General features: G+C 43.4%; 2 protein-coding genes across 8 annotated transcripts in view; one reads left to right on the top strand and one right to left on the bottom strand.

The window, feature by feature from the left end:
* Positions 1 to 2,519: 2,519 nt before the first annotated feature.
* Positions 2,520 to 6,859, bottom strand: LOC308477483 (uncharacterized protein). Its single transcript, XM_081006109.1, has 2 exons — positions 6,118 to 6,859; positions 2,520 to 4,568 (listed from the first exon to the last, which is right to left on the bottom strand). Exon 2 carries the CDS (start codon positions 4,537 to 4,539, stop codon positions 3,661 to 3,663), a length of 879 nt encoding a protein of 292 aa, XP_080862235.1. The 5' UTR covers positions 4,540 to 4,568; positions 6,118 to 6,859; the 3' UTR covers positions 2,520 to 3,660.
* SCLY (selenocysteine lyase) overlaps positions 6,822 to 25,961 on the top strand; it is a 62,534-nt gene continuing 43,394 nt past the window's right edge. Inside the window, exons 1-13 of one of the 7 annotated variants that reach the window (XM_081006102.1) lie at positions 6,822 to 6,959; positions 8,941 to 9,049; positions 9,631 to 9,743; positions 10,128 to 10,228; positions 10,684 to 10,867; positions 12,036 to 12,163; positions 13,208 to 13,372; positions 14,754 to 14,860; positions 15,560 to 15,596; positions 16,795 to 16,878; positions 17,081 to 17,183; positions 18,816 to 18,891; positions 21,164 to 25,179. In XM_081006102.1, the coding sequence (XP_080862228.1) occupies positions 8,952 to 9,049; positions 9,631 to 9,743; positions 10,128 to 10,228; positions 10,684 to 10,867; positions 12,036 to 12,163; positions 13,208 to 13,372; positions 14,754 to 14,860; positions 15,560 to 15,596; positions 16,795 to 16,878; positions 17,081 to 17,183; positions 18,816 to 18,891; positions 21,164 to 21,308 (1,341 nt within the window). In that variant the 5' untranslated portion in view covers positions 6,822 to 6,959; positions 8,941 to 8,951 and the 3' untranslated portion in view covers positions 21,309 to 25,179. Of the gene's footprint in view, positions 7,017 to 7,073; positions 7,267 to 7,328; positions 7,493 to 8,378; positions 8,644 to 8,940; positions 9,050 to 9,630; positions 9,744 to 10,127; positions 10,229 to 10,683; positions 10,868 to 12,035; positions 12,164 to 13,207; positions 13,373 to 14,753; positions 14,861 to 15,559; positions 15,597 to 16,794; positions 16,880 to 17,080; positions 17,184 to 18,815; positions 18,892 to 21,163; positions 25,180 to 25,961 lie in introns of those variants that run through there. The other 6 variants (XM_081006103.1, XM_081006106.1, XM_081006104.1 and 3 more) reach the window with 6 other exon arrangements.

Raw genomic sequence — 25,961 nt, 5'->3', positions numbered from 1 at the left:
ACAAGAGGGCTGGGGAGAGGACTTCTTATAGTTCTGGTCCCCCAGCAGCTCCACCGAGAGTTCTGAAAGCAGAAGCTGCAGCTATCATCTGCCCACTGAGGCCTACAAGACGCAGGTGAAAGTGTTGCATGAATGTGCTTGAGAATAATTTAATTGCTCTCCTTCTAGGAGAAGCTCTTGTTGGAAAATAGTATATATTGTAAATAAATCAAGTCATTCGAGTATGAAAGTAGGAAGAGAAGCCTCAACAGTGGACGGATTTGATGAAAAACCCTCAGGCAGAGCAAGAGGCTTACTAGTTGGTTTAGAAATGCAGTCTTGGTAATCAGACACTCCTATACATGCAGAAGCATCTGACATTTTGTATCATCAAAGAACACAAAATGTCAAAATTTTCAGAAGCAAAAACAATCAACACTTTCTCTTTTGCTGCTTCTTTTGAACATGACCGGTCTATCAAGAAAATCAACACGATCTTTTGGCCGGCCTGCCATCAACAAATTCCAGAAACCTTTAGCACTGGGCCTGATTATTGGTACTTTTTAAAATAAAATAAAAAAGTAGGATTAATTCAGCAGTAATGCGACAACACACACTTACTACTAAATCATATATTCCCCCCCCCCCCATTGCTTTGAGTTTTAAATGAACCTAACCAATCGATACGAACACATGGAAAAAGAAAAATTAGCTGCTTTTTTGCAATGTATGGAGCGAGGCATTTGTATGTATGCTACAGAACATATATCATTTGAATTACCCCTTCCAGGAAACAAAAAAGATTTTTGATCCCTAAAAACATTAAACTCAGAGTGACTGAATCTCATTCTGACAATTTCCTTCATTTGAAGGTTCAAAATTTGCCTGTGCAAAAAATATATTGCAATTGGGGAGGTATTTAATATTAGGACCAATGAGGGATGATAATTTTAGGCATTTGGTTAGCTTATCTTGACTGGGAATGGAAACACAACTTCAAAATTAACTATGACTATTGAATGCAAACATTTGGAAATATCCATCTAAAAACTTTAAAGGAGACAAATTTTAATGGAAGCACTTTCACTACCATTAGTGATGGCTCACTTGTTTTCCCGAAAAAAGAGGGTGCTTTTATTGCTTCAAAGATCCAGTAAAACTGCTTGTATTACTGACATAATGCACATCACCCAATTACATTACAATTAATTGCATTAATCGTCTCTCCAGTCAGCCTTTTTGACATGGTTTTAGAGCGGGACTACTTCTCATATGGGAAATCAAACGTATAAGCAAGGGCAGATGTAGTAATAAATCATTGTTCCTTAGCTTGACACAACATGCATATAATGCTGCATAAAGTTACATTTTTGGTCCATATGAAAAAAGGCAACAGATGAAATAAAACCATTTCTGGCAAAGGGTAACAAAACGATGGCAATTTGTTATTAGGATTTTGGGCTAGACAGGTGCCCTTTGCCTAAAAGTAACCATTTAATATTTTGAAGTACCTGTATTTATGGAAATTATGTGAGCAAAATTTAGAAGAATATTATGCTAACTTTAAAAGGCCAGTTACAGTGGTGCCTCGCAAGACGAAATTAATCCGTTCCGCGAGTCTCTTCATCTTGCGGTTTTTTCGTCTTGCGAAGCACGGCTATTAGCGGCTTAGCGGCTATTAACGGCTTAGCGGCTATTAACGGCTTAGCGGCTTTAAGAAAAAGGAAACAAACTCGCAAGAACTCGCAAGACGTATCGTCTTGCGAAGCAAGCCCATAGGGAAATTCGTCTTGCGGAACGACTCAAAAAACGCAAAACCCTTTCGTCTAGCGAGTTTTTCGTCTTGCGAGGCATTCGTCTTGCGGGGCACCACTGTATATCGCCCAACGTTAATTCCAACACACAGCATTTTGGTGCACAGTTCACATCTTCAGCCAAGAACCATTAGGTGGTGATAGATCAAGTGATGTACATATATCTGTAAACCATTCCCAATACCCCATGATTTCTAGGATTTAACTACTATACAGCCAATGGGGCAGTGTACTGAGGAATATACTCTTCCCAACATGATGGGAAACATGGGTATGGGTATGGGTGTGTTGCCAGGTGTTTGTGACTTTCCAGAGATAAGATTACAGCAATTCCATATGTGGATGTCTGTGTATACACCATGTGATCCAGAGGTCATGTAATGTAACAGTATTTGTAATTGTATCATGCATACAATATGTCTGAATCTGAGACTGTGAAAACTAGCCATCTGTATGCTGGGGAAAAACCAGTGAGGTATGAAAACAGAAGTTTTGCCTAGCTTTGAAAGGGCTGCAATTTGCACTACCAATGCTCACTGCAGGCAGAGCTACAAATTTCTCAAGATGGAAGAACTTGCTTCTGTTTCAGTGGACATTATAACTGCAGTGCAGCTACGTCCTTCCACTGTAGCAAACATTGCAGTGCATTCATTTGCAATCCTTACTCAATGAAAAAAAGAATTAAACACCTTTAAAATAATTCGTAAGGCAGTTCCAACCCCATGCTATGTTCAGTGCATTATACATGTTAACGTCTCAAATATTTTCAATTACAAATTCTACTTTTCCACATATATTTCTCACCACTGATATTTAATTGCTAAGAATGCAGAAAATATACAAATAGTTGTTACCACCACATTTATACCAAAAGCCATTTTTAAAATTTCCTGACCTTTTTTCTTCTTCTCACATGAGCCAATGCTATCTATCAAAAGCTGCTTTTCAGAACTGTATAGGTATTTTAGGAACTAAATATCTGCGAGATCAAACAGAGGAAACCTATTTTCTTTCGCCTGCAAACACCTAGTCCTGAAAGGCGCAGAACCCCTTCCCAATGAAGTAATGGCAGATTGTATATGGTCAGTCTCTTAAGACCATTATCAAGGTATGGGGGTGGGCATTACAGGAAACTACTGTACTTTTTTGATAATTGAGCCAATTACTGTTTTCCCTTCAGGTGTGCTTACTTACTTACTTACTGTTTTAACAGGCAGGAAGTTAGCAGTCTATTGTGAGTCTCAAAAAGATCCTGCATTGTGACACACAGCCCCACGACCATGTTCCCCTTTTAGCTGCCATCTCACTAGTTACCATTTTTTATTTTAATTGTACATGGTCTTCCAGTCTTGGGAGACACTGAGGTTGGAATGGGCAACAGGTTATATAATATGACTCTCCTGCAGGAGAATCTGCATTTTCTCCTCACACTTCTATTTCAGGCCACTATACAACATTTCAGCAAAATGTTTTTTTTAGGAGTGTCCAGCCCAACATGAAGACTATGAAATGGAAAATGCACCACCTTCCTAAGAAGTCTGTTCCAGTGGTTAAATTGTTATTATATAACATAACCTACTATTGTGCATTTGATTTGCTTTAACATCCAAACATTGGTTTTTCTGTCTTCCTTTGCTACACTATAGCTTTTTAGTACACAGTACTTTCACCTTGTGAAAGTATCAGTACAGGCCTAAACAAATCTTGCTTTCTCAGTAAGCTAAAAGCACATTTCTACTGGTGCCATTGCTTTGGTGGTGTTGCTGTACATTAATGGAGCCCAACAAAATTATCTACATCAACTTCCAATTAGTCAGGGTATTAAGACCTCCCAAAACTTCAACAGAAACAGATTTTGAATGTTGGGCTAGCAGTTTTCATATTTGTCAAAAGTCTCATAGAACCCTGGTCTGACTTTTCTGATGCTCATACGTATATGTTGACATTCAGGTGCAACTGACTCGCTATAGCTAGTTGAAGATGCTGTCCCAGTAATCCAGCCAGAAGATAGGCGCTTTCTTTTTGCCTTATGTGAAAAGTTCCCAATTCCTTTGCTGCGTCCAAGGCAGGGGTCATCTTTCTTCCTACTGCTGACATCTTCAACTGGCTGCTCATCTCTATTGGAAGTCATTCCTTTACGCTTACATGCATCTTTCTCTTCTTCTGCAATCTTCCTGAAGTGCTCCAGTGATTCTACTTTTCTTCGTCTTTCTATTGTTTCCATTTGTTTCTTGTCCACGAAGTCCTCAAAGTACATTTTTCTTTCACTCCTCTGATCTTCAAGAAATTTCCACTCAATGTCAGTCATCTTCACACCACTGTATTGCTCCAATTTCTCTCTTGTTCCTGTGTCTGTACAAAATATGTCAAAAAGCTGCTCTGAACTCCTGTTGAAATCATCTGCTTTCTGTGTAAACAACTCATTTTTTCTTCGCTTTCTGGACTGATATAATTTTGAAAATTCCTCATACACCTTAAGAATATGCTTCTTTATGCTTTGTGTTGCTATGGTATACAAATTGCAAAACAACCAGTGCTCTTGCAGAAGTTCAGCAAGCAACTGGGCAGCATCTTCTTTGGATCGCTGGGCTTGCCCAGCCCTTTTTGGGTGCAATAGATATAGCATGTTTTGAATGACATCCTTCTTGGTAGGCAGAATTCCTTGGGCAAATTCTGATGACTCCACATAATCAACTGTCCCCAGAGTTTTTTTTGCTTTTGCTTTAGTATCCAAAGCAGCCATCATTCCTTTCCAGTGTCTTTTTATACCAAAAGCTGAAATAAAGAGATAGACAGCTGAAATAGAATAGCAACAAGAATGAAATTAAAAACTTAATTATGTGAAGCTAAGAATATGTAAGTCAAGGTGGTCAAAGTGTTCAGGACTGCAGCCAACATAGACAAGTAATTTCTGGAGAGAGCATTACTTAGTTCCACCCATTTGGACTAAGTAAGCTCCTATCTGAAAAACAAAACTGACTTGTCAAGCAGTAAAGAATCAATAAAGTATTTTATTCATGTTAGCTGCAGTCTGAATTTCCCCCATGATCTGTCACTGGCACAGCTAAATCATTCACATATAATTCAGTATGTTCTTATATTTTAATATTTAAAAATATAGTGCAATATCACACAAGGTAGACCCAGAGTACTTGTTCGTTGATTTCAGTGGGTCTCCTTTGAGCATGATTAACATTAGATACCATCTATTAAACCCTATTAGGAAATTCACAAAAAGCCTTCTAGCAATGGCACAGGTGTTTCTCCGATTAACTACAAATCACCTCAACAAGCAGTCTTAATACTTGTATTCTGTCCATTATAACTCAGAAATCTGTGGTGGCCAAATTACCTTCAAATCTTAAAATATTTATTTACAACATTTCGAGCCTGCTCTCCCATCACACAGGTAGCCTTTAACAGATTGCACTGCAACAGTTCCAAGCAGCTGTACCTTTTCTTCAATCTTGCTTTTTCAAAGCTGCCTGCTGCAATAAGTGCCCTGGTATAATTACATTAATCTTCCTGTCAGTGAAACCTCATGCATATATATTCACAAGCAAGTTGACTACAGCATTTCCTCCCAGATGTGCATAGTGTTGCAATCTGAAATGGAACAGTATTTTCTAAAGGAAACCTGAATCCCAGAATGGAAACAGGCAAATAAATACAAATAGCACCTGTCAGCATATATACAATGATGCTTCCAAGTTTTAGCATTCAAGCAATTTCCTATTTTCAAACTGTAAGCAAATTCTCAACTGAAGGGCTCAAAACTTGGATTTTTAAGGCGATGCAATCACGGGATTTATGCAAGTCCGATCTAGGTCCTGGAAACTATGAGCGCAGGTAGTGCACTAAACCAAAGAGGCTTGAGAGCATAGCGTCCGGGGATCACGTTCTGGAGGTCAACAGGGGGGATTAAAACAGCCCACCGAGAAGGAAGGGATCTTTCTAAAACCTGTCAAGCGGACCAACCCTGCACCGCCTCAAACCACGGGGCTGTCAAGAGCACCAGAGAACACCTGCGCGCCCCACTGCCCGTCTGCAAGGCAGGGACCAGGCACTCCACGTAGGGCAGTTGCCAGCCCTTATTCCTGCCTGGAAAATAACGCCAATGAGGCGAAAGCCGCCACAGGCGCCATGAGGCGGATGGGGGTGGGGCCCGGCCGCCCTCCCTCTCAGCCCCGGCAAGTTCCTCCCCACTCCCAGGCCGAAGCCGCCTGAGGCCCAGGCGCCGTTTCCCCTGCCCGGCCGGCCAACCGTTGAATAGCCCGGCCTGGCCGGCTCTAATCCCGCCTCTCCCGTTATCCCCAAGACCTGCCTTCGATCAGCAGAACCAGCCAGAAGAGGTAAAGCGTCAATTAAAAGCCCGCGGCCCATCCTTCGCCATCTTGGTAAGTGAGAGCGAGCGAGCGAGCCCTACGCAGCGGGAAAAGGGAAAGCGATGCCGCCGCCGCCGCCATCTTGAGGAAGGGCAGCGCGAGCAACCCTTCCCCTGTGGTGGTCTCTCATGCCGACGTCTCTATGATCTCAACTGTCATTCACCGAGTTGCTTTGAAAAAATAAACTGGGCGTTGGTAGCTAATATATGGTCCCGTTTTTGCAGCTGAGGCGAAAACCGGGCCTGTGAGGCCTCCTTGTGAAAAAAAAAAGGACGAACAAGTAACGACGTCGGCAAAAAAAAAAAAAGACCCAGTCGCCAACTACCGTCAGGAGAGCAGAACCAGTAAGCGGAGCCAAAACAAATGGACGAAGGGGTCTTGCTTCTTAAGGGGAAGGTCGGAGGCAGGTTATCGTCAGTGCGAGGCAACCGATTGGTTAACTAACGCAGCCGTGCCCCGCTTAGCGCCATTACGCACTGGCGGAGGAGGAAGCTGATTGGTCCTTGAGGAGTCGACCCGCCTGGTCGCGATTAAACTAATAGCCTTTCTTGGGCGGAAGCTGAAGCCACACCAGTACCAGACTCGACCATAAACCAATGCCCTCTTTCGGGAGACTGTCGTCATATTACTAATGACAGTGAGAGTGGGAAGAGAGAGTCAACGGATGCCCCAGCTCCTACGCGTCAACCCGCCTTGCCACTGTCAGTCCGAATTGTGTGGCGCGGATCTGATTTGTCGGTGGCTGGAGTGTTAAGCAGCCTCAGCAGCCAATAGCTACGTGGTGAGTTGGAGGACGCGGATTGGTTCGTAGCTGAAATTTTGCCGTAGTAGCCAATAGGTGCGTCTCGAAGTTTGTATAAAAATGGTCGCGTTGAGGCGGAAGGTTGTGCAGTCCAGCATTCTGATTTTATCTGTTCTGGGATAGGCATCTCTCTCACCCGGGGGGCGGGAGTAGTCGTCTCTTTTCTTTGTCTCTAGGATGTGGTATTAAGATATACGCTCCCTAGTCCAAAGGGAGATTCAGTTTATGTCTTGCGGGCAAGAGCTGAGGGGAACAGTTCCCCATTTTGTTTAGCACAATTTCAGCAGTAAAAAACATCTCAGTATAAATAAAATAAAATATAAGGAACCAACTTGGTGACTCATATAAATTTATTGTATTGTTAGTATGGTGCCATCCATGTTCATAGGGCTTTGCAACAAAACAAGAAGGAGCTGATAGGTCCCTGCCCCAAGGGGTTCACAATCCAGAAATAGGCAATGACAGAAATGGGAGGGAAGCAGAGACAAGGCTTAGATAAGCAGTTATTTCAGGTACATGTATTTAGGGCTAATTACAATAGGGCATTGGGATTAGAAGGTTGTGCTAAAGTCTTAATGGAAAGGGCGGGGTTTCAGTGCAAAAACAAAGCAATGATAATTACAAACGGAGAGGAACAATAACAACTGGTTGGACTGCAAGACATCTAAGGGTCTTTCGTATAGTGTGAGGCTTTCCCAATTCCACTCAACAACCCTCTGTTGTTGAGTGATTAGCTACACAACATAATTTTATTCTGGTAATGTGTTGGAAGTGTCTGAAGCTCTTTGCTCATAAACAGTGCCTGTGCATTGAGCATGGGGTAGCAGGTGAAAATTATAACAGAATAACTACCATCACTGCAGATTGAACTACAATTTAGAATTTTTGGCTTTCTATGGCTTTTTAAACTGTGGGGAGTATTGTTTTTGTTTGCTATTATGGTATGTATTTTTGTGTTTTTATATTGTCAACCACCCTGTGATCTCTGGATGAAGGGCGGAATAGAAATTTAATAAATAATGATAATAATTTCCCCTCTACTATGAGCTTCCTTGGGGACATTAGGCAATTCATCTTTGAGGAAGAGTTGTAGCTTGGTAGTGTAAAGCACATGCTTTGCATGCAAAAGGTCCAGATTCACTTTCAGTCTTTGGCATTTCCAGGTAGGATTGGGGGGGGGGGGAATTCTGGAGAGCCACTGTCAGTCCTAAAACATATCTCCCATATACAAATCTTTTGACAATGTGTGTGACTCTTCCTTTGACTGCCTCCCAGCTGGAAACCAGGGAAGATAGTATATCAATCCTAGGAAGACAGGGAATCTGATATATGGGAAGTATTTCTTCTAACTTTCTTATGTCCATCTTTGGAGGTACCTCTACAGAATGGTAATTCAATATTCCTGACATAGGTGCCATCTCTATAGGATTGGACCCCCTCAATATTTGTAGGCAGGCCAAGGACCCCCCCAATGTTGAGGGGGTGGAGGAAGCCTCCCAATGATGTGTGTCTAGTCCTTGGGCTCCTCCCACCACCACCATCCTGCCTACAAATGCAGCTGGACCACCTCAAACCGCCGCTGCCTGCCGCCTAACCTCCACTGGAGGCCTTGCGGCAGAGACCTTGGCCTAGCTGCTGCAGTGGCTGTGGAGAGCCAGTGGAGGTAAGGTGGTGCATGGGTGGTGGCGTTCAGGGCTGCAGTTGCAAGCAGGGGGCAGTGGTGTTGGGCTTCATTGCGTACCCATTGGTTTCACATGTGTGATGTCACGTTGCGCTTGCGTGCAATGCTGGGCCCCTCCAATCTGGGGCGCAAGTCAGTGCCTCTGATTCCTGAAGATACAGCAGAACGAGTAGTCGTGTCTTTTTGATTAATGGGCAAAGGCATGTCAGAATTTATTTGTGTGCAATTTGAAGTCTAATGTTTCATGAAACATAGTGGTTTGTGTTTTTCTTAAAATAGGTTGGTGGAGAATGGAAGAGAAGCAAATGAAGAAAGTATTAGTGAACAAAGGAAATGAGAACAGAGAGAAAATTGACTTTGATGGGGAAGAGAACAACACATCAAACAGGTTTGTAGCTTCCCTTGACTTTAAAAAATGGAGACAATTTTTTGACAATGGTAAGTGCTGAGATTTTGCTATTTTACCCACAATATACCTTGGGAATGAGTCCTGTTGGATTAAGTGGAACTTACTTCCAAGTAAATGTGTATGGATTGGATTGCAAAACTCCAAGCAAGTAAAAAAATCTTAGGATTGAGCTCTAGGAACTGAAAGATTATTACAGTAGTCAACTTCTTAAGTGCTAGAATGCTGTGATTTTCAGCAAAATCACTTTAAAGATTAGCAAATGCATTGTGGCATATGCTTTCATGGGCCTGGGCCCACTTTGTCACATTCATGTGAGTGTGTCATATAATGTATTCATCAAAACTGGCACCACATTTTAAAGCTTGGGGAGAGATAGTGCTGTTTTATTTCAAAACCTCAGTATCATCTTTGTGGTTGTGGCAATGACGACTTCAGAAGTGGTTTGGTTGGGGCAGCATTTTTCATAACCAATGATGCAACTTTGGCCCAAAGAATGCTAGAGGTAATGTATCTTAATTCCTTTTTCTGTTGTAACTATTCTTGCATTCTGTTCCCTTCAGGAAGATATACCTAGATTACAATGCAACCACCCCTCTGGCTCCAGAGGTGATTGAGACAGTTACAGAAGCCATGCATGAAGCATGGGGAAATCCGAGCAGCTCTTACACAGAAGGTGAGAGCAAGCCTGGATGGAAACATTCTATGAAAGCATCCATCTCATTTTTATATTCATCTTGCCTTTTTAAATTCAAGTTACTGCATTGAAATGGCCTTAAAGGAATGTATTACTGCATGTGATCCACTCTCCAGCACTCGCTGAAATAAATGCTCATGCAAGGAACACAGAGCCAAATCTGGCACTTATTGTTACCAGAAATAATTATTCTGTATCAAAACAATTAAACTCTTCCAGAATTTGGGTGGACTTAATAATTTGTTTATTTATCACTTATTACATCCTGGAACTCAAGGTGGTAGTCTTCCCCTAATGCCACCCTTTGGAGACTTCCCCCCACATTGCCTTGATAATAAGATAAATGTGCCTTTGATTTCACAGGTCGAAGGGCTAAAAATATTATAGATGGAGCCCGTGAAAGTCTGGCTAGAATGGTAGGGGGACGACCCCAGGACATCGTCTTCACTTCTGGTGGGACAGAGGTGAGATATGAGATTCTGCTAGCACTGTTTTGACCTGGTAGTCATTTAAGAGATCAACCCATAACATGCTAGCTGTCTTTTTCCCCTAAATGGAGTCTGACTTTATTTGCTTCTCATAGCATTGGTGACTCCATTCTTAATTAGTGCCAAGTAGGACCCAGCAAACACCCATCAGATAAAAAGAAAGTCTATCCCTCTTCTGTTGAATGGCTCTATCTTTTATTTAAAACCTGCAAAGGAGCATGTATTGCAATTTGATTCACTCACATGGAGGTAATGACTACAAATCAGTCCTCTGCCTCTGATCCTTCTGAGACTGAAAGACAAGTCTGCCACTGAACTAGTGTTTGGGTAAGAAATTCAGCATTGTCTACTCCAGAGGACTGCACTGGTAAATCTGGATATTCATATGAACATATGAGATGGGGATTTGTATCCCTCCTTTTTCCATTCAGGCAAACAATTTAGTGATCCACACTGCAGTGAAGCATTTTAAGGAAAGCAACAAGCAAAGTTCTGATGGACCAAGAGAAGATAAACAAAAGACTCTGGGGCTGTGTCCACATTTAATTACATCTTGCATTGAGCATGACTCAGTCCATCTCCCTGTGGAGCACCTAGTGAAAGAGCATGAGGCTGGTGAGTATACTGTAGTGGATAGTCAGAGATTGCTGATAAATTATACACACTTGCCAGATTCTGCTTAGGCAAAAGCTCTTTTTTTAGCAATTTTAGTTTCTGAGTAGCAAATACTACTTTTTTGGTATTGTTGTTTAGTCGTCTTAGTCGTGTTCAACTCTCTATGACCCCATGAACCAGAGCATGCCTTGGAAACTCTCACTTTCTTCTCAAAGCTTCTCCATTTTTATGTCCATGGAGTTTTCTTGGCAAAATACTGGAGTGGATTGCCAGTTCCTTCTCCAGATGGGTCACATTTAGTCTAAACTCTCGGCTATTATCTGTCCGTCTTGGGTGGCCCTGCACAGCATAGCTCAGAGCTTCTTGGAGTTATTCAAGTCCCTTCACCACAACAAGGCAGTGATCCATGAAGGGGTTTTGTTTGGTATACTGTCTCTTTATTGTTTACTCCGAATGTGAGCTGTCTAAAGCTGGCTCAGCAGTACTTTCACTGTGGTGCTAATGTCCGGAATTGGGGGCAGTTCTGAACCTTTAATTCAAATGCATTTATTTGCATCATTTCCTTTTCCTTTTCCTATCCTTTCCTATGGTATCCTATCCTTTCCTATGGTATCCTATCCTATCCTATCCTTCTTGCCTGTCAAAAAGTGACCAACACATGGAGTCAGAGATGGCATTCCTAACCTGGCTGATAAGTGGTCTTATCACTGCGTAGGGAGGGAGGAATATATAGCTTGTGTTCAAACGGTGCTAGGTTTAATCTCTGGTGCTTCTCCAATTGGGCAGGATCATGGCAGAACTCAGTATGAGACTCAGAGTTCTTAGTGGGGGCTTTTGCAAACTGAAGAGACTTAAACAGCATGCAGCATTTCCTCCTCATCTTCCTCCTCTCTTATCTTCCAAGTATCCAGCTGAGCTCCAGGAAAATCCATTTTTGCTCAGCTGCCTCTTTCATTAAATGCTGCTTCTAAGTCAATAGCCACTTCCTCCCAAATTCCCTTATGACAGTCATATCTTAATCTTTCAAGACTAAGGAGCGCTTGTCTGTTGCCTAGCGATAGGTCTGCTATTCCCTGTGACTTTCTCCACTGCTGCCAGATACATAGTAAGTGCTGATGAATGCACTGAGCTATGGGATCAACATCTTTTTTTGCATCCTGATTTACAGAAGCCACTTTTGTACCCGTGTCCAAAGTGACAGGACAGGTGGAAGTAGATGAAGTTGTTGCAGCCATCCGTCCAACTACATGTCTAGTTTCCATTATGCTGGCCAATAATGAAACTGGGGTTATCATGGTGAGTTGTGCCTTCAGTTCTTATTACATGTTTAAGGATATGAGGTTCATATATGTGGTCAGATGATCCCAAGAGCCAATGAGAGGGAGCTGATGCTCCCCCAAAATATTTCCACTCTCCTTTCACTCCACCAACTTTCAATCTCAGTATACAGTAAGCCCCGCAACTCCTCCTGCCAACCTAGCAGTTCGAAAGCACGTCAAAGTGCAAGTAGATAAATAGGTGGGAAGGTCAACGGCGTTTCTGTGCGCTGCTCTGGTTCACCAGAAGCGGCTTAGTCATGCTGGCCACATGACCCGGAAGCTGTACGCCGGCTCCCTTGGCCAATAAAGCGAGATGAGCTCCGCAACCCCAGAGTCGGCTACGACTGGACCTAATGGTCTGGGGTCCCTTTACCTTTTTAAGCCCCACAATTTACACAGGTCTTTAAGTTCTGGGGATAGTGCATAAAGCCAAAATCAAAATTTGTATAGTCAAAACACACTGGATGCAACGCCAGGTGGGATTGCCGAAGTTTCCCCCCCAGATGCCCGCTCCTCTTTCTGCCCCCCTTTTAATTTTTTGTTTTTGCCAAGTGCCTAAAGCTGAATGTGCACATGTTAAATGTACATAAATCACAGGTCTACTGTATAGCAAAACCTTTAGTTCTACCATTTTTGTCACCTCATTGCTCACCCAATCTAGTTTGGAATTACAGGTTTTGCTCTCTGGAGACACAGAGACATAGCCCTATGCCGTGAACCATGGTCTCCCTGTGTTGGGTTATGTGTTCTGTGGAGTTTATATGTGGTGTCCTTTGTTTGGATGCTAAGTTACACCAAATGCTATATTCTACCTTGATCACCAAGGCGGGGCAGTTGTACTACATAACAACAAAGCCATATAATACTATCAATAAAAGTTCAAAGGCAACCATCAGCTTTCCAGGCAAGTAATTCCGTGAAGGCATCATATGTCAGCCAGTAGGGCAGTAGCAAAAGAGAGAGCCAGAACACTTGAGTTCCTGGTGAGATGATGCCTCCTGATGGTTCTTTCTTCTATCAGCCTGTCTCGGAACTCAGCCAACGGATTCAAGCTCTCAATCGGAAGAGAACGGCATCTGGTCTGCCACGGATCTTGGTACACACAGATGCAGCACAGATGATTGGGAAAGGTCAAGTTGATGTGCAAGATCTGGGAGTGGATTACCTCACTATTGTGGGGCACAAGGTATGGTGCTTCTCTCTTCTGTCTACAATGTAGTTTCTACATGCAGGGTAAGAGATGTCCATGTATCTAGGTCATCTCCCAACATGGTAAACCCAATACCCATTGAGCAGAGAGTTGCTGTCAGCCCATATAGTCATCCTTTATTGTTGATAAAACATTTAGAGACAAAAATAAGAAAGAACATCCCAGGGCTCCCTGAACACCAGCCATCATTCTGAGAACCAGACAGTGACCATAATCCAGAGGTGCTTTGTATGACAGGAAGCTGGCAGTAAAAGCGTTTGGTGTTCATGAATGGTTCTCTCACTCACGGTTCTCATTGTGCAGGATTGCAGACTTAACTCTATTAGGGCTAAAAGTGTTTTTCTTATGTTGTTTAATAAATGTGTCTAATGCTATCTACATCCTGATTTCCAAAACTTTTTTTTTCATTTGAAAGTTTTTCCTTTCCTTACTCTCATAAAAACAGTGCACAATATGTACACACAAAGAATATACAAAGAGGCCATCTCACTTTGGCCTTTTGTTAACTTTGGGGAATCCATGTGCTAGAGCAGCAGTTCGTCAGGGTTTTTTTAAAATGAGAACCATTGTTGATTTGCTTGCTGCTGACAATTGTATTTTGCTACAGCTGCCATGCAGGTTGTCATATGGTGACTGTAATGTAAACTCTGCCCTGAACAGTATCTTGGCCCTCTTCTCTGCAGCCCATGCATCTGGCATGGTTGCACAGGAATGCAGAAAGTGTTGTTTAAATTGTCTTTTATTTTCATCGTGAACTCTTGGAACACCTAAAAACATAGTGGACAGTCTAACTCGCTCCTTAGGATGCAATGCAACTAAACAGCTTCTCCACCAGATGGCAATCTGGGAACAATGTTGAGTGAATTTGTCCACATTTTCACATTGCGCATGAGAGCATGACACACAGCAGGAGATGTCCAGTGTGTCAGCATCACTTTCCATTACAGTATTCAAAAACAGCTTTTCATTTTTTTATTTATTTTGCCAGTAGCCAAGTAATGATTCAAGTTAATCTCCAGGCATAATTGGTTTAATACCTGTGGCATCTGGGAACATGTTTGTCATGTATTTTTTGAAGCACACAAATGCCTGTCAAGTGATACAGAACAGGGGGAGAAAACACAGGAAACTCTTCTGTTATGTGTGAAATAGCACTGAGGTAGTCTAGGGGGAGGGGCAGCAGTGAGCATAGGATTCACCCATATTTCTCTCCCACGGGCAACCATGATTTCCCCAAGGATTAATGTTTGCTTCTCTGCTCTTGTCAGCCTTACTTCTGTGTGGTCAAAGCACCTCAGTTTCCTGTTGGACACACCTCTTAGTTCTTAGGCATTAGCTTTGTGATTTATCATTGCAGTTCTATGCCCCGCGTATTGGAGCGCTGTATGTGCGAGGCCCTGGTGTCACCACTCCTCTCCATCCCATGCTGTTTGGAGGTGGGCAGGAACGGAACTTCCGCCCTGGGTAAGAAGGATGAGGGCACAGAGGGAGCCAGTTAATCCGGGGAGAGACCCAAGTAAGGTGGGGACCTCTCTTAGTTGTGGGAGCAATATGTGGTTAGCCCATGTTCCTCTTCTTCACGCGGGTGAGGGGCTGCAAGCGAAGACACTAAGCAGTTTTTTCTAGTTTTCTTTGAGACTCCAAGGATGCATAGATTAGTGAGTGAAAGGCTCAGCTTTTGAAAACCTTTCCCTTTCGTATCATGTTTCTCATTTGGCAAAGTGTGAAGAGTTCCAGGATAAGCTGCTGGGAAATGCAGCGTAGGGTTTACGTCATGGGCTGTGGCTGAGTGCTAGCCCGCACACACTTTGCCTGCAAAAAGATTCTAGGTTCAATCCCCAACATCTCCAGGTAGGGTTGGGAAAGACCACAGCCTGAAACCTTGGAATGCTACCTCTGGTCAGTAATACTGAGCTCAATGGGCCAGTGGTCTGACTTTGTATAAGGCAGCACCTGAGCTTCCTAAGTCACATTCAGATAACAAGAAAGACCAGATCTCCTCCCCGCACAACTGAGTAACTCTGGAGCAGTTGCTCCTATCACACAGTAGCGCCATTTTCAGTCCCTGCATTATGTTAGTTACCCAAGTAGATATAGCCCCTGTGCTTGTGTCACTTTTATTATGCTTTAGGAATAAATACACACTGCACTTCTCTGTTCTAGGACTGAGAATACACCAATGATTGCTGGCCTTGGCAAGGTAAGCTCAGAAGTGATGAGGGATAAAAATGAAAGTTATGGATTCAACATGAGATGCTGTCCTGGTAGCAAGGCTCAGATTTCAACCCAGCATCCTCCTTACAAAAATTTAAAGGCAGAAGATTTCCCTGGGTTTGCTTATCTGTGCTGATGCTTCTCTTCCCCCACACCCTACGGCTCTCATGCCAGAGGTGGAGTTGCTATTTGACCCATGGAGCAAAAGTTCTAAATCTGTGCACAGTGGGACACTGATAGGAGACAAGGATGCTTACAAATGCTTTACTGTAAACTCCGGTTGTTTCCCATCATTGTGAGGATCTGGTTACTGAGGACTTGTTGAAATACTAGAGGTTGTTCTAGGCATATTTTTCAGAGCAGAGAGCTAATCTTTACAGTTTTCCCTGTGGCTCTATGTGAATAGCATGCCAGAACAAGAAAGGTACATCAAGTTGGCCTATATATATACACACTGGGGTGGGGTGAGGGGAAAGTGTTCTCAATAACTCAACACCCAGGCACTCTTTTAGGGTCTGTTGGAGAATATGTCCAGATTTTCTCTAGTAGCCCTCTTCACGAGCTGCTTTCACAAAGGGACAACATAGATACCAGGAGCTGTGGATCAGCATCTTTAGCCCCATGTCCAAGGTTGTGTAGCTCCTCCCAACTCCTGCTATTGCCTTTTTGGCCAAATGCCTCCCCCCCAAGTAGTAAACAGTGTATTAAAACAAAATGCACCATAGAGGAATAGGTTTTAAAGCAGGGAGCCTTTACTATCTGTGTAGGCTGCCAATGCAGTTTAGAACCCTGGTAGATCAGGTGAGTAAACATATGAAGAGAGCTTATGTCACTGAGATTGCAGGTGTATACTTATATGATTAATGGGTTTTCTTTTAGTTGATTGAGAATGGTGGGTACCTTGCAGGTGTGCTCTAGAGAGAGAGGCTTGTGCAAAATTGTGCCATGTAGACTTTCCTTGGTCTCCAACAAATCACTGTCAGACCAAAGGAATCACATTATGAATAGGCACAAAAGGTGGTTCCATTCAGATTGCCTACCCATTTCAGTACTGCATCAAATATCCTGATCTATATTCATCTGTCTGGATGGGGACATTCTATGGGATTCATCATTCCCTTCATGGTTCTGTCTCTTGTTGTAGCCAATGAGAAACATGGTATGCTGATTGTTTTCCTTTGCAGGCAGCAGACTTGGTGAGCAGGCACTGTGAGGTTTATGAAGCTCACATGAGGAAGGTCCGGGATTACCTGGAAGAGAGACTTGAAGTGAGTTCTCTGGGTGCCTGTTTTCCGGTTTCACCTGCAACCTTTGCATAGGGAAGGGAGGATTGACCCCTGTTTGTAGATAGAATTGCATGGCACTTTCTTCTTGCTGCCTTCCTTTGTACGAACGCTAAGCTGGGGGATGGTGAAGTGAGGGCAATCATTAACAAACATTTATTGAAAGTGTTATTTTTGCACATTTTAGGCCGTGTTTGAAGAGCAAGGAGTTTATTTTAACTGCAGGCTGAAAGGCTCAAGGAGACTGTGCAACACCTGTAACTTTTCTGTCATGGGCTCAGGACTAAAAGGTATCCCCTATGGCTCTAAATTTTCACCATTCCTATATGGCTGCTGTCAGTCTACTTTAGGTGTTGTTGGGGGTTTTTTTGCCTACAGCTTCCACGGTGATCAACACATGTGTTAATCCTGTCTATAGATCTCAAGACTGCATTGCTCTTAAGATAGTTTCAGAGCAGATGAAGACCAGACTGCTGCTGTGTGAGGGAGAGTGGGGAGATGCTAAAATATGGTATTGGAAATTGGTTTTCTAATTTCTCAAAGAAATTACAAATTGTGAAATTTTGCAAATACAGTGGTACCTCAGATTACATACGCTTCAGGTTACATACGCTTTAGGTTACAGACTCTGCTAACCCAGAAATAGTACCTCAGGTTAAGAACTTTGCTTCAGGATGAGAACAGAAATCATGCAGCGGTGGTGCAGCGGCAGTAGGAGGCCCCATTAGCTAAAGTGGTGCTTCAGGTTAAGAACAGTTTCAGGTTAAGAACAGACCTCCAGAACGAATTAAGTTCTTAACCTGAGGTATAACTGTACAGTGGAACCTTGGGTTACGTACTGTCCCCCTTACAAACGCTTTGGGTAATGAGCTCAGCTAACCTGGAAGTACAGTGGTACCTCTGGTTACGAACTTAATTCGTTCCGAAGGTTCATTCTTAACCTAAAACCATTCTTAACCTGAGGTACCACTTTAGCTAATGGGGCCTCCCACTGCCGCTGCGCCACCGCCGCACGATTTCTCTTCTCATCCTGGGGCAAAGTTCTTAACCCGAGGTACTACTTCCTGGTTAGCGGAGTCTGTAACCCGAAGTGTTTGTAACCCGAGGTACCACTGTAGATACTCCTGGTAACAAACTTTGCCCCGGGATGTGAGTGGAGGTTGCGTGGCGGCAGCAGCAGGAGGCCCCATTAGCAAAAGCACGCCTCAGGTTAAGAACAGTTTCATGTTAAGAACGGACCTCCAGAACGAATTTAGTTCGTAACTGGAGGTACCACTGTAAACAAAGTACAGTGGTACCTCGCAAGACGAATGCCTCGCAAGACGAAAAATGCGCAAGACGAAAGAGTTTTCCGTTTTTTGAGTCGTTCCACAAGACGAATTTCCCTATGGGCTTTCTTTGCAAGACGAAACGTCTTGCGAGTTTGTTTCCTTTTTCTTAAAGCCGCTAAGCTGTTAATAGCCGCTATGCCGCTAATAGCCGTGCTTCGCAAGACGAAAAAACCGCAAGACGAAGAGACTCGTGGAACGGATTAATTTCGTCTTGCGAGGCACCACTGTAAATGAGTTTTAAGCTTCGGCTTTTTATAATTTCAGCATGAATTTCATATTTATCTCAGGAGGGATTCTAATTGTAAAACCCACATCCTGATTTTATCTGTTAAACCTTTTCGTCATTAAAACCCTACTTTGCCTGTTCAGATTTGCATTTGACAATTTTATATGTATGATGTGCATTAACTTTTGCATTTGTTTATTCCCCCCCCCCCCCCCCGCTTTAGTGAGAAGCCAGTTCTAGCAAAAGTGTAGGTGGGATAAGCACTGAATGGAGTGAGGGGAGGTTGAAAACTGATTCTATGGGTTCCTTCCTCCACCAGGTCCTTGGGTATTTCATGGTATGCCTGTGTCTTGTATTTTCTGCAGGTCGGCTGGTGCTATCTCACTGTAGGACTTTGCTTGCCAGTGTTGGTGCTGCATGCCACTCCGAGAAGAGTGACCGGTAAGGAACCATGTTGGGAAACTGGGCATTCTGTGGCTGGAGGGGACAGATCCATCCGATGTAGAAAAGTGAAAGCAAAGGGTGCAGCACCTGTAATCAATCACCCACCTCCTCAGGGAACTCTACTTCTTAATGGTAGTAATAGAGTGTGTGTATGTGTGACAATAGTAGGATTCACCCAACCTGCCCTGTCAGCAGCAGCCCTGCACAAGGACTTGCACTTGCACAATGAAACTTTACCATCTCCCACTGTGTGCCCCAAAAGTGGCTCAGGGAGGGGAGTCAGGAGAACCCCACAACAGTGGGTGGAGATGGTGGGATCGTTTCATCTGGCAAGCTGAAATGCTTGTGCAGGCAGAATGATTGGAAGAGCACAATGTTGAATTCCACCCTATGACAGTAACGCCAGCCCTTACATCTTACAGTCTTCCCTCCCCCCCAAAGATGTACAAAAGGAACGTTTTCCATTTTCAAACGTGAAATCCTCCTGCTTTAGGAGAAGACTGCCAGAGGCATGTGACACCGCCTCCCACAATCTCTCACACTGCATCCAGGCCATGCCATTTGTCCCGGACAATGGGCAGACTAATCCTGTCCCTCCACTTAGCTGTGTGAACTGGCTTCTCCTGGCTTTAAAGAGCTACTGGTCCAGGACTAAGAAGTGGAAGGGGTTGTATAGTTGCCACAGTGCCAGTCCCACTTTTTCCCCAGGTCGTAAGGGCAGCACAGGAAAGGGTGCTGGCAGTAGGGGGTTACTGAGATAGTGTTGCAGACTGTTGCCGCTGATTCAGGAGCTGAGCTTATTATGGAAGCTGGTCAATCTGCTTGAAGTTCATAAGCTGGTTAATGTATTTGTATCTTAGTGGAAAGTGTTTTCTTTGCACTTTTGTACAAGCCAACATTTGCATAAGCTGTGGCCTTTCTACCTTGGCATCCACTCTTTTGGAACTCACAGGGGATGGTTCCAGCTGGGCAGGGAAGTAGGTGATCAGCTAAGTGCCTAGGATTAGGATATCATCAAGTGGTTTTCCTTTGAATAGAGAGAGCAGTGTAGTGTGACAGATCATGTGTCTGAGCAGCAACTTGCTCCCCTGCTGTTGTGCGCTGCTTGTTTCAAATACTGGAGAGAGCAGTGGAAACCTAAGTGCCTTGTATTGTATTTCTTTCATCTAAAGATTTTCCTAGAATGCTTGTGGTTCAATTTTATGTCTGAGACCTGCAAAATCATATGAGCATATTGGTATGACAAGCCTTGTTTCCCAATTGATTAGCTACATAATGCTGGAGCCAAATCTGAGAACAGAATGTGCTAGAATTGAGGCTTGTGCTCACATACCTGCTCCAGAGATAATACATTTCACTTCCATGTTTCCACATGGATGCGCATAGGATCACGTTCAAAAGCAGGTTCCTGAATAGCAAGTGTGAAGGGCCAAACAAAATTCAGATGCCATTCACACAAGTAACAACTGCAGGACTGGCACCCTGTTATTGGGGGAGAGAACTGAACCACACCTCCCCTGCCATGGTGGTCCCAATCTGGATGGGGCTGCCTGTGCCTACTATATGCATGGGGGGAAAGCTTCCACTGGAGAGGACAGAAACATTTCCCCAAAATGTGATTAACAGGGGCAGGGGTCCACAGCAGGGTCAAAGCTCCCTTACAGTACCTCCATGCCAGGGTCCCCATCCAGCTCTTATTGCTAACACTAGATGGTGTTGCATCTAGTTTGGGCTTAAGTCAGATTTATTTGTTTGTTTTTTACATTTCTTTCTCATTCTTTGATGAGTTCAGAGCAGCACACACAGTTCTTTGACTCTCTTTTGACACCAAACCTGTGAGGAGGTTAGCTAGTCAGTAGCTCAAGGTCAGTTAATTATGTTTGAGCTGGGACCTAGGCTCTCCCCAATTGTAATCTGACACTTTAACCACTCTACATACCAGTAGATGGGGAACCTTTTTTAGCCACATTCCCTCCTGGGCAATATTTCAGAGGCTGCCTGCAAGAAAAAAGTGTTGCCTATCATTTAAAACCAACACTGCAGTGGATCTGCACCTAAGCTGGGGTGACTGCAGCATTCTTAGGAAGAACAGTGATGTGAATGTGCTCTACAGAGGCAGAGTTCTTTGCGGCTCATATTGGAAACTAATGAGACTTAGAAATAAGTATAGGACTGCATAATTTTTGTTTCCTTCCACTGTTCACTTCTTGGAACCACTGTAGGGAATTTTAGGGGGTTAAACTTGACTTACTTTATCTTTGTTCACCAGGCCATCCGCTATCCTGCTTAGCTGCGGAATTCCTTATGACGTGGCACAGAACGCCTTGCGTCTCAGTGTGGGTCGTGCTACCAGCAAGGAGGATGTGGACCTAATTGTGGAAGATCTGAAGCAGGCTGTGGCTCAGCTACAATAGGCCAGATTTTCAGTCACCTAGTGAGACAGTTTTGCCCTCTAAAACCAGGAATTGAGCTTACCTGACCCTAATTTCCCATTGCTCTAGGTGCTACTTACATTCAACAGAATGAGGCTAGATAACATTCTAGTCAGCTTCTGGCCACTGAATTCTTGTTGAATAATCTCTAGTGATTCCCCAGCCCTTGAATACAGCAGGCCAGAAATCAGTGCCCCCTGAATGTAGTCACGATGCTGAGCAGGCTCTGCCAGCAGTTTTTACTCATTGAAGTGGGTAAACATTTCTAGTTGGATGTTTAGCTCTATGATTGAGGTTTTTGTGTGGGTTCAGGAAAGAAGCCTAAATATTATGGTTTGAATGGACAGGTGAATCCCAAAATATTGAAAAATTGGGAGCTTGCCTTGGTACCTGGAAACGGCCACTCTTTTGATGCCACCCTTCTGGGGTATTCCTTACTGGGAATGAAAAGCAATTGCCCTCCATATAGGCACTGAAGGAATATGAATATTTCTTCTTGCTGCAGCAGCAGGTTGTAGCTGCTATAGTATTGCACTGTGTTTAGCATTGAGATGTGCAGTGGGACTAGAATGTGCATTCTTCTAGAGCTGAAGAGGAGAGAGAGAAAGAAAGAGAAAGAGAGAAACCTTCATTTCACATTGCTGTGTTTTGTGTTATGTGTTATGAAGGCTGCATAGAACCTCTCTAACCTAGGGCTTCTCCACACTTCCATTGTCCTGCTGCTTTTTCTAGAGAAAACTGCTCTTTAGCGCTCAATCAGAGCAAATGGCAATTTGGGTTTTTCCCGGATTGCTATTTGTTCTAATTTGTTGCTAAAGAGCGAGTTTTCCCTTGCAAAGGAGTGGGTGAAGCAGAAAACCACTCAGAAGTCATACTTTCTAGGCACTGCACAAGTAGAAGTATGGATGATCTTCTAGTGTTAAAGGGCTATTTAAGTTATGAAAAGAATCCTACTGGAAATGCTGATGGTGGGGGATTTGAACCAGGAATTGTTACTGCTACTATCTGCCCTGGTTGCCAAGAGGAGGAAATCAATCATAGCTGTCATCTTACATAGCTCTTGCAACAACAGATCCTGGTTGTAGCTGTTGCTGCTGGTTTACCCTAAATGGAGAAATACTCCAACAATGGGGCAGGTGATGTCAAGAGAGCCAGCATAGCAATCATTTTCCATCAGCAAATGGTAGACAACTGCATGCTGGTTCTCTTGTCATTGCCTGCCCAGCTGGCTTGCATCTTGATGAAGCCAACAGCAAAGATCTGACTGGCAATGGTTTTCTTTCCCATAAGAACAGGTGGTGGTGAGAATTCTGCCTTTCCAGGCAGTTCTCTTCTGCAGCTTTTTGTCTTGCCTACAAGGCATTCTGAATACCCTGATCTTCCTTGTCAGGATGCATGGCAGGGGTTGCTCTTACAGTGAGTTTCCCCCTGCAGGGAAGGAAAGGTACTACATGGACCCACTGCTATAACTGCTTACCTTGTCTGTGAGAAGGAGGCACCTATATGCAAGAATATCATGGGGGATTTTGTCCTTTTATATATAGAGAGAAAGTTACAAGCCTGGTGAATCAAGGGGATGCTGTGGATGTAGTGTAGCTTGATTTCACTAAGACTTTCAACAAAGTCCCCCATGAGATTCTTACGGAGAAGCTGCTAAAATGTGGGCTGGACAAGGTTATTGTTAGATGGATTTGTAGCTCCCAAACCCAAAGAGTGTTCAGTAATGGTTCCTTATCATCCTGGAAAAAAGTGACAAGCCAGGTGCCACCAAGCTCTGTCCTGGGCCCTGTTACTGTTCAACATCTTTAGAAACGAATTGCATGAAGGAATTGAGAGGGTGACAGTCAAATTTGCAGAAGACACTAAACTTGGAGAGGTACCTAATGCTGCAAAACACAAATCTGGATTCAAGATGACCTTGACAGATTAGAGATTTGGCCCAAGCTAACAAAATTTCAATAGGGAGTTGGGCTAGATGACGTTAAGAATCCCTTCCAACTCTATAATCCTATGAAATGTAAGGTTTTGCACTTAGGCAGGAATGGGGGACACCTGGCTTGCCAGTAGTAGTGGTGAAAATGATCTAGGGGTCTTAGTAGATCACAAGCTTAACATGAATCAACAGGGTTTTGACAAGCTAGAACATGTGCAGAAGAGGAACTGTTGAGGGAGTTGAGTACGTTTAGCCTGGAAAAGAGGAGAATGAGAGGAGATATGGTAGCCATTTTCAAATACCTAAAGGTCTGCCACCTTGACCTGTGCAGCCTTTTCTAGTTGCCACTGCAGGCACTGTGTTTGGTAGAATGGAGAGTGAGGGGAAGGATGAAGGTTATGCCTTCTCACTTATATAAGCAAGTTTGCACATTAAGCTACCATAGTCCATCTCTGTGCTAAACACTGTGATGCATGGTGCTCTCCTTTTCTAGCATGAAAGAGCCAGAACTTTTGTTATAAAGGAGGGAACTGGAGAAGGGGGTGGGGCAAGGACAGAAGAGTGGCAAGGCAAGCAGAGTTCAGATTCTCCCTCCTTTTGGTTAGCACCTTCAGATCTTATCTGGGGTCCCTGGATTGCTGCAGAATTGATAGGTATTATAAAATAGTAATTTAGTCAGGATAGATTGTATACCCCATAGCGCTAAGGTAAATATTCTGTTGGTGCAATAATTTCTCCTTGCGCAGCAGAACATTCTCCCCCTGTGTAACGCTGAATCTGTTATGGGGGTTCACCCAACCCTCTGGAGCAGATTTGGAGGGGAGGCACAGGGAGGAGAGGGGTGGGGTCCCATTGCACTAATTCAACTATTTAGCTGAATACTGTCCTATATTATTTTGTTTGGGGGCAGGAGAAGGGACCAATACATATATATTCAAAGTCCCAGGTGAGGCACATAGGTAGGCTGGGTATATTATCAGAGACAATTGTTAGCACCAGAAGCAAATTCCCACATGCAGTTCCTCAGTTTTGTGCATGGGAAGCTAGTAGGTCTAATCCTACAGGAATAGGAACGATTTTACTCAACTCAGGGAGACAGGAACCATTGTATTTCCTTAGACTGACTGCCCTCAAATAGGGTACTAATATTTGTTTCCTGTAAAAAGAGTTCAGAGAATTTAGAGAAAATAAGAATTTTGCCTAGCATCCTCTTTCCCAGTAGATGGTGCCTAATGCTTTTAGGGGATTTGTCACATCTGTGGGAACAAATGCTTTATTTTTTAACTGGTTAGCCTTTTCCTTTGTTTTCCTGGCACGTAAGCTGATTTTGTAGATCTGTATCAGCTCCCTGAACTGTCTTTTGTTTGTATCCATGAGAAGAAGACCCCAAGGACTACTTTTCAGTTAACGGTCATAGGAAAACATCAGACCTGCTGTGAAGAATGTCTTGCTGGCCCTGTTGATGGGGAAACACTGATAAAATGAAACTTGCTGGATTGGGGAGGACAGCCAGGCACAAATATATGGGGAAAAAATGTCCGTCTGGAAATGTTATGTGTTATGCTATATTATGTGTATTTCTTGAAAGCTTTTGAGTTTCAGAACCATTGTGGAAGGAATTCAAAGAAGGCAATTAAGTAGGGCCCAGAACAGACTCACGTCTATTTCAACTTATTTTGCAACACAGATACAGCCATGCCAGCTGATAATAGGGATAAGAAGACAAGATCAAGGGTTGGTTTCACGATTCTGTGGCTCTTTATGAATGTGAAATCGCAAGCTATTTGCTGACCTATCAAAATGTTAATCTGGTATGCTGCTGTCTGTAGCCTTGTTCTGTGGAGCCAAGGTGGGTAACACTGTAAAACAGATATTAACTTAAAGTCTAAAATACATTAAAATGTGATAAGTTAAAAGTAAGCCTGTATCAATGCCAGCCTGATTTGTTTATTTTTAAAGTCTTGCTATGACATAGCATTTTTCGTTATTCACAGAAGTGCAGATTTTACATTGTGAAAGCTTCAGCCAGCCAGTGTATCTGTACTTACTTTTATCATGCTTTAGGGCTAATTTGAAGATTCTATTCTCATGCACCCTCATACTTCCTGCACTGAATACCTCAATTCTCTCTGCTTTGGGGCACTTGAAGAGAAGTAGCCGGAGAGCTGTCAGCAGGATATTTGTGAGCGTCTATTTAGTCATTCTGCAGTTGGGGGGAAAGCCAATCAGTCTGAGATCCCTCAACACTTACCTCTTCTCCTGCTTAAGTATCAGTGCTTCCTGTTATTAGCTTTGACCACAGTCTAGAGACCTGGAGTTCAGTCTTATAGCATCTTGCATGACTTGCCCAGATTGAAAGGATGGCAGTTTCCCTTCTGTGAAAAGGCTGAATTCCTCTTTCTCACTGGGACCACAGTCAAGATAAAGGCTGTATTTACACACTCATTACTTTTGTGCAGCTGTTCTGAGTATTGCATTTATTGCTCCAGCTGAGTTATTGTGCACCAGAACTTTGTAATCATAGTCCATTATTCCAACCTGATCACCAATAGGGCCAGAGGTCTGGCATTCTGGCCACCTGCGGCTTGTGTATGTGTGTGTGCTCTATCTGTAAAACATTTCATGTCAAAGGCCATCCATGACTGTGCATCAGAAAATACATCTGCCCCCTTGGCTAATGTCTGGAAGATAAGAGTAGCCCA

This window comes from Podarcis pityusensis (genome assembly GCF_964106645.2).
Source record: "Podarcis pityusensis genome assembly, chromosome: 5".
NCBI classification, from domain to species: domain Eukaryota; kingdom Metazoa; phylum Chordata; class Lepidosauria; order Squamata; family Lacertidae; genus Podarcis; species Podarcis pityusensis.
This window is presented reverse-complemented; position numbering and strand designations above follow the sequence as displayed.

Bases quoted from the DNA above. Each gene is read 5' to 3' on its own strand.
- LOC308477483 (XM_081006109.1), bottom strand. From the start codon at position 4,539: ATGATGGCTGCTTTGGATACTAAAGCAAAAGCAAAAAAAACTCTGGGG.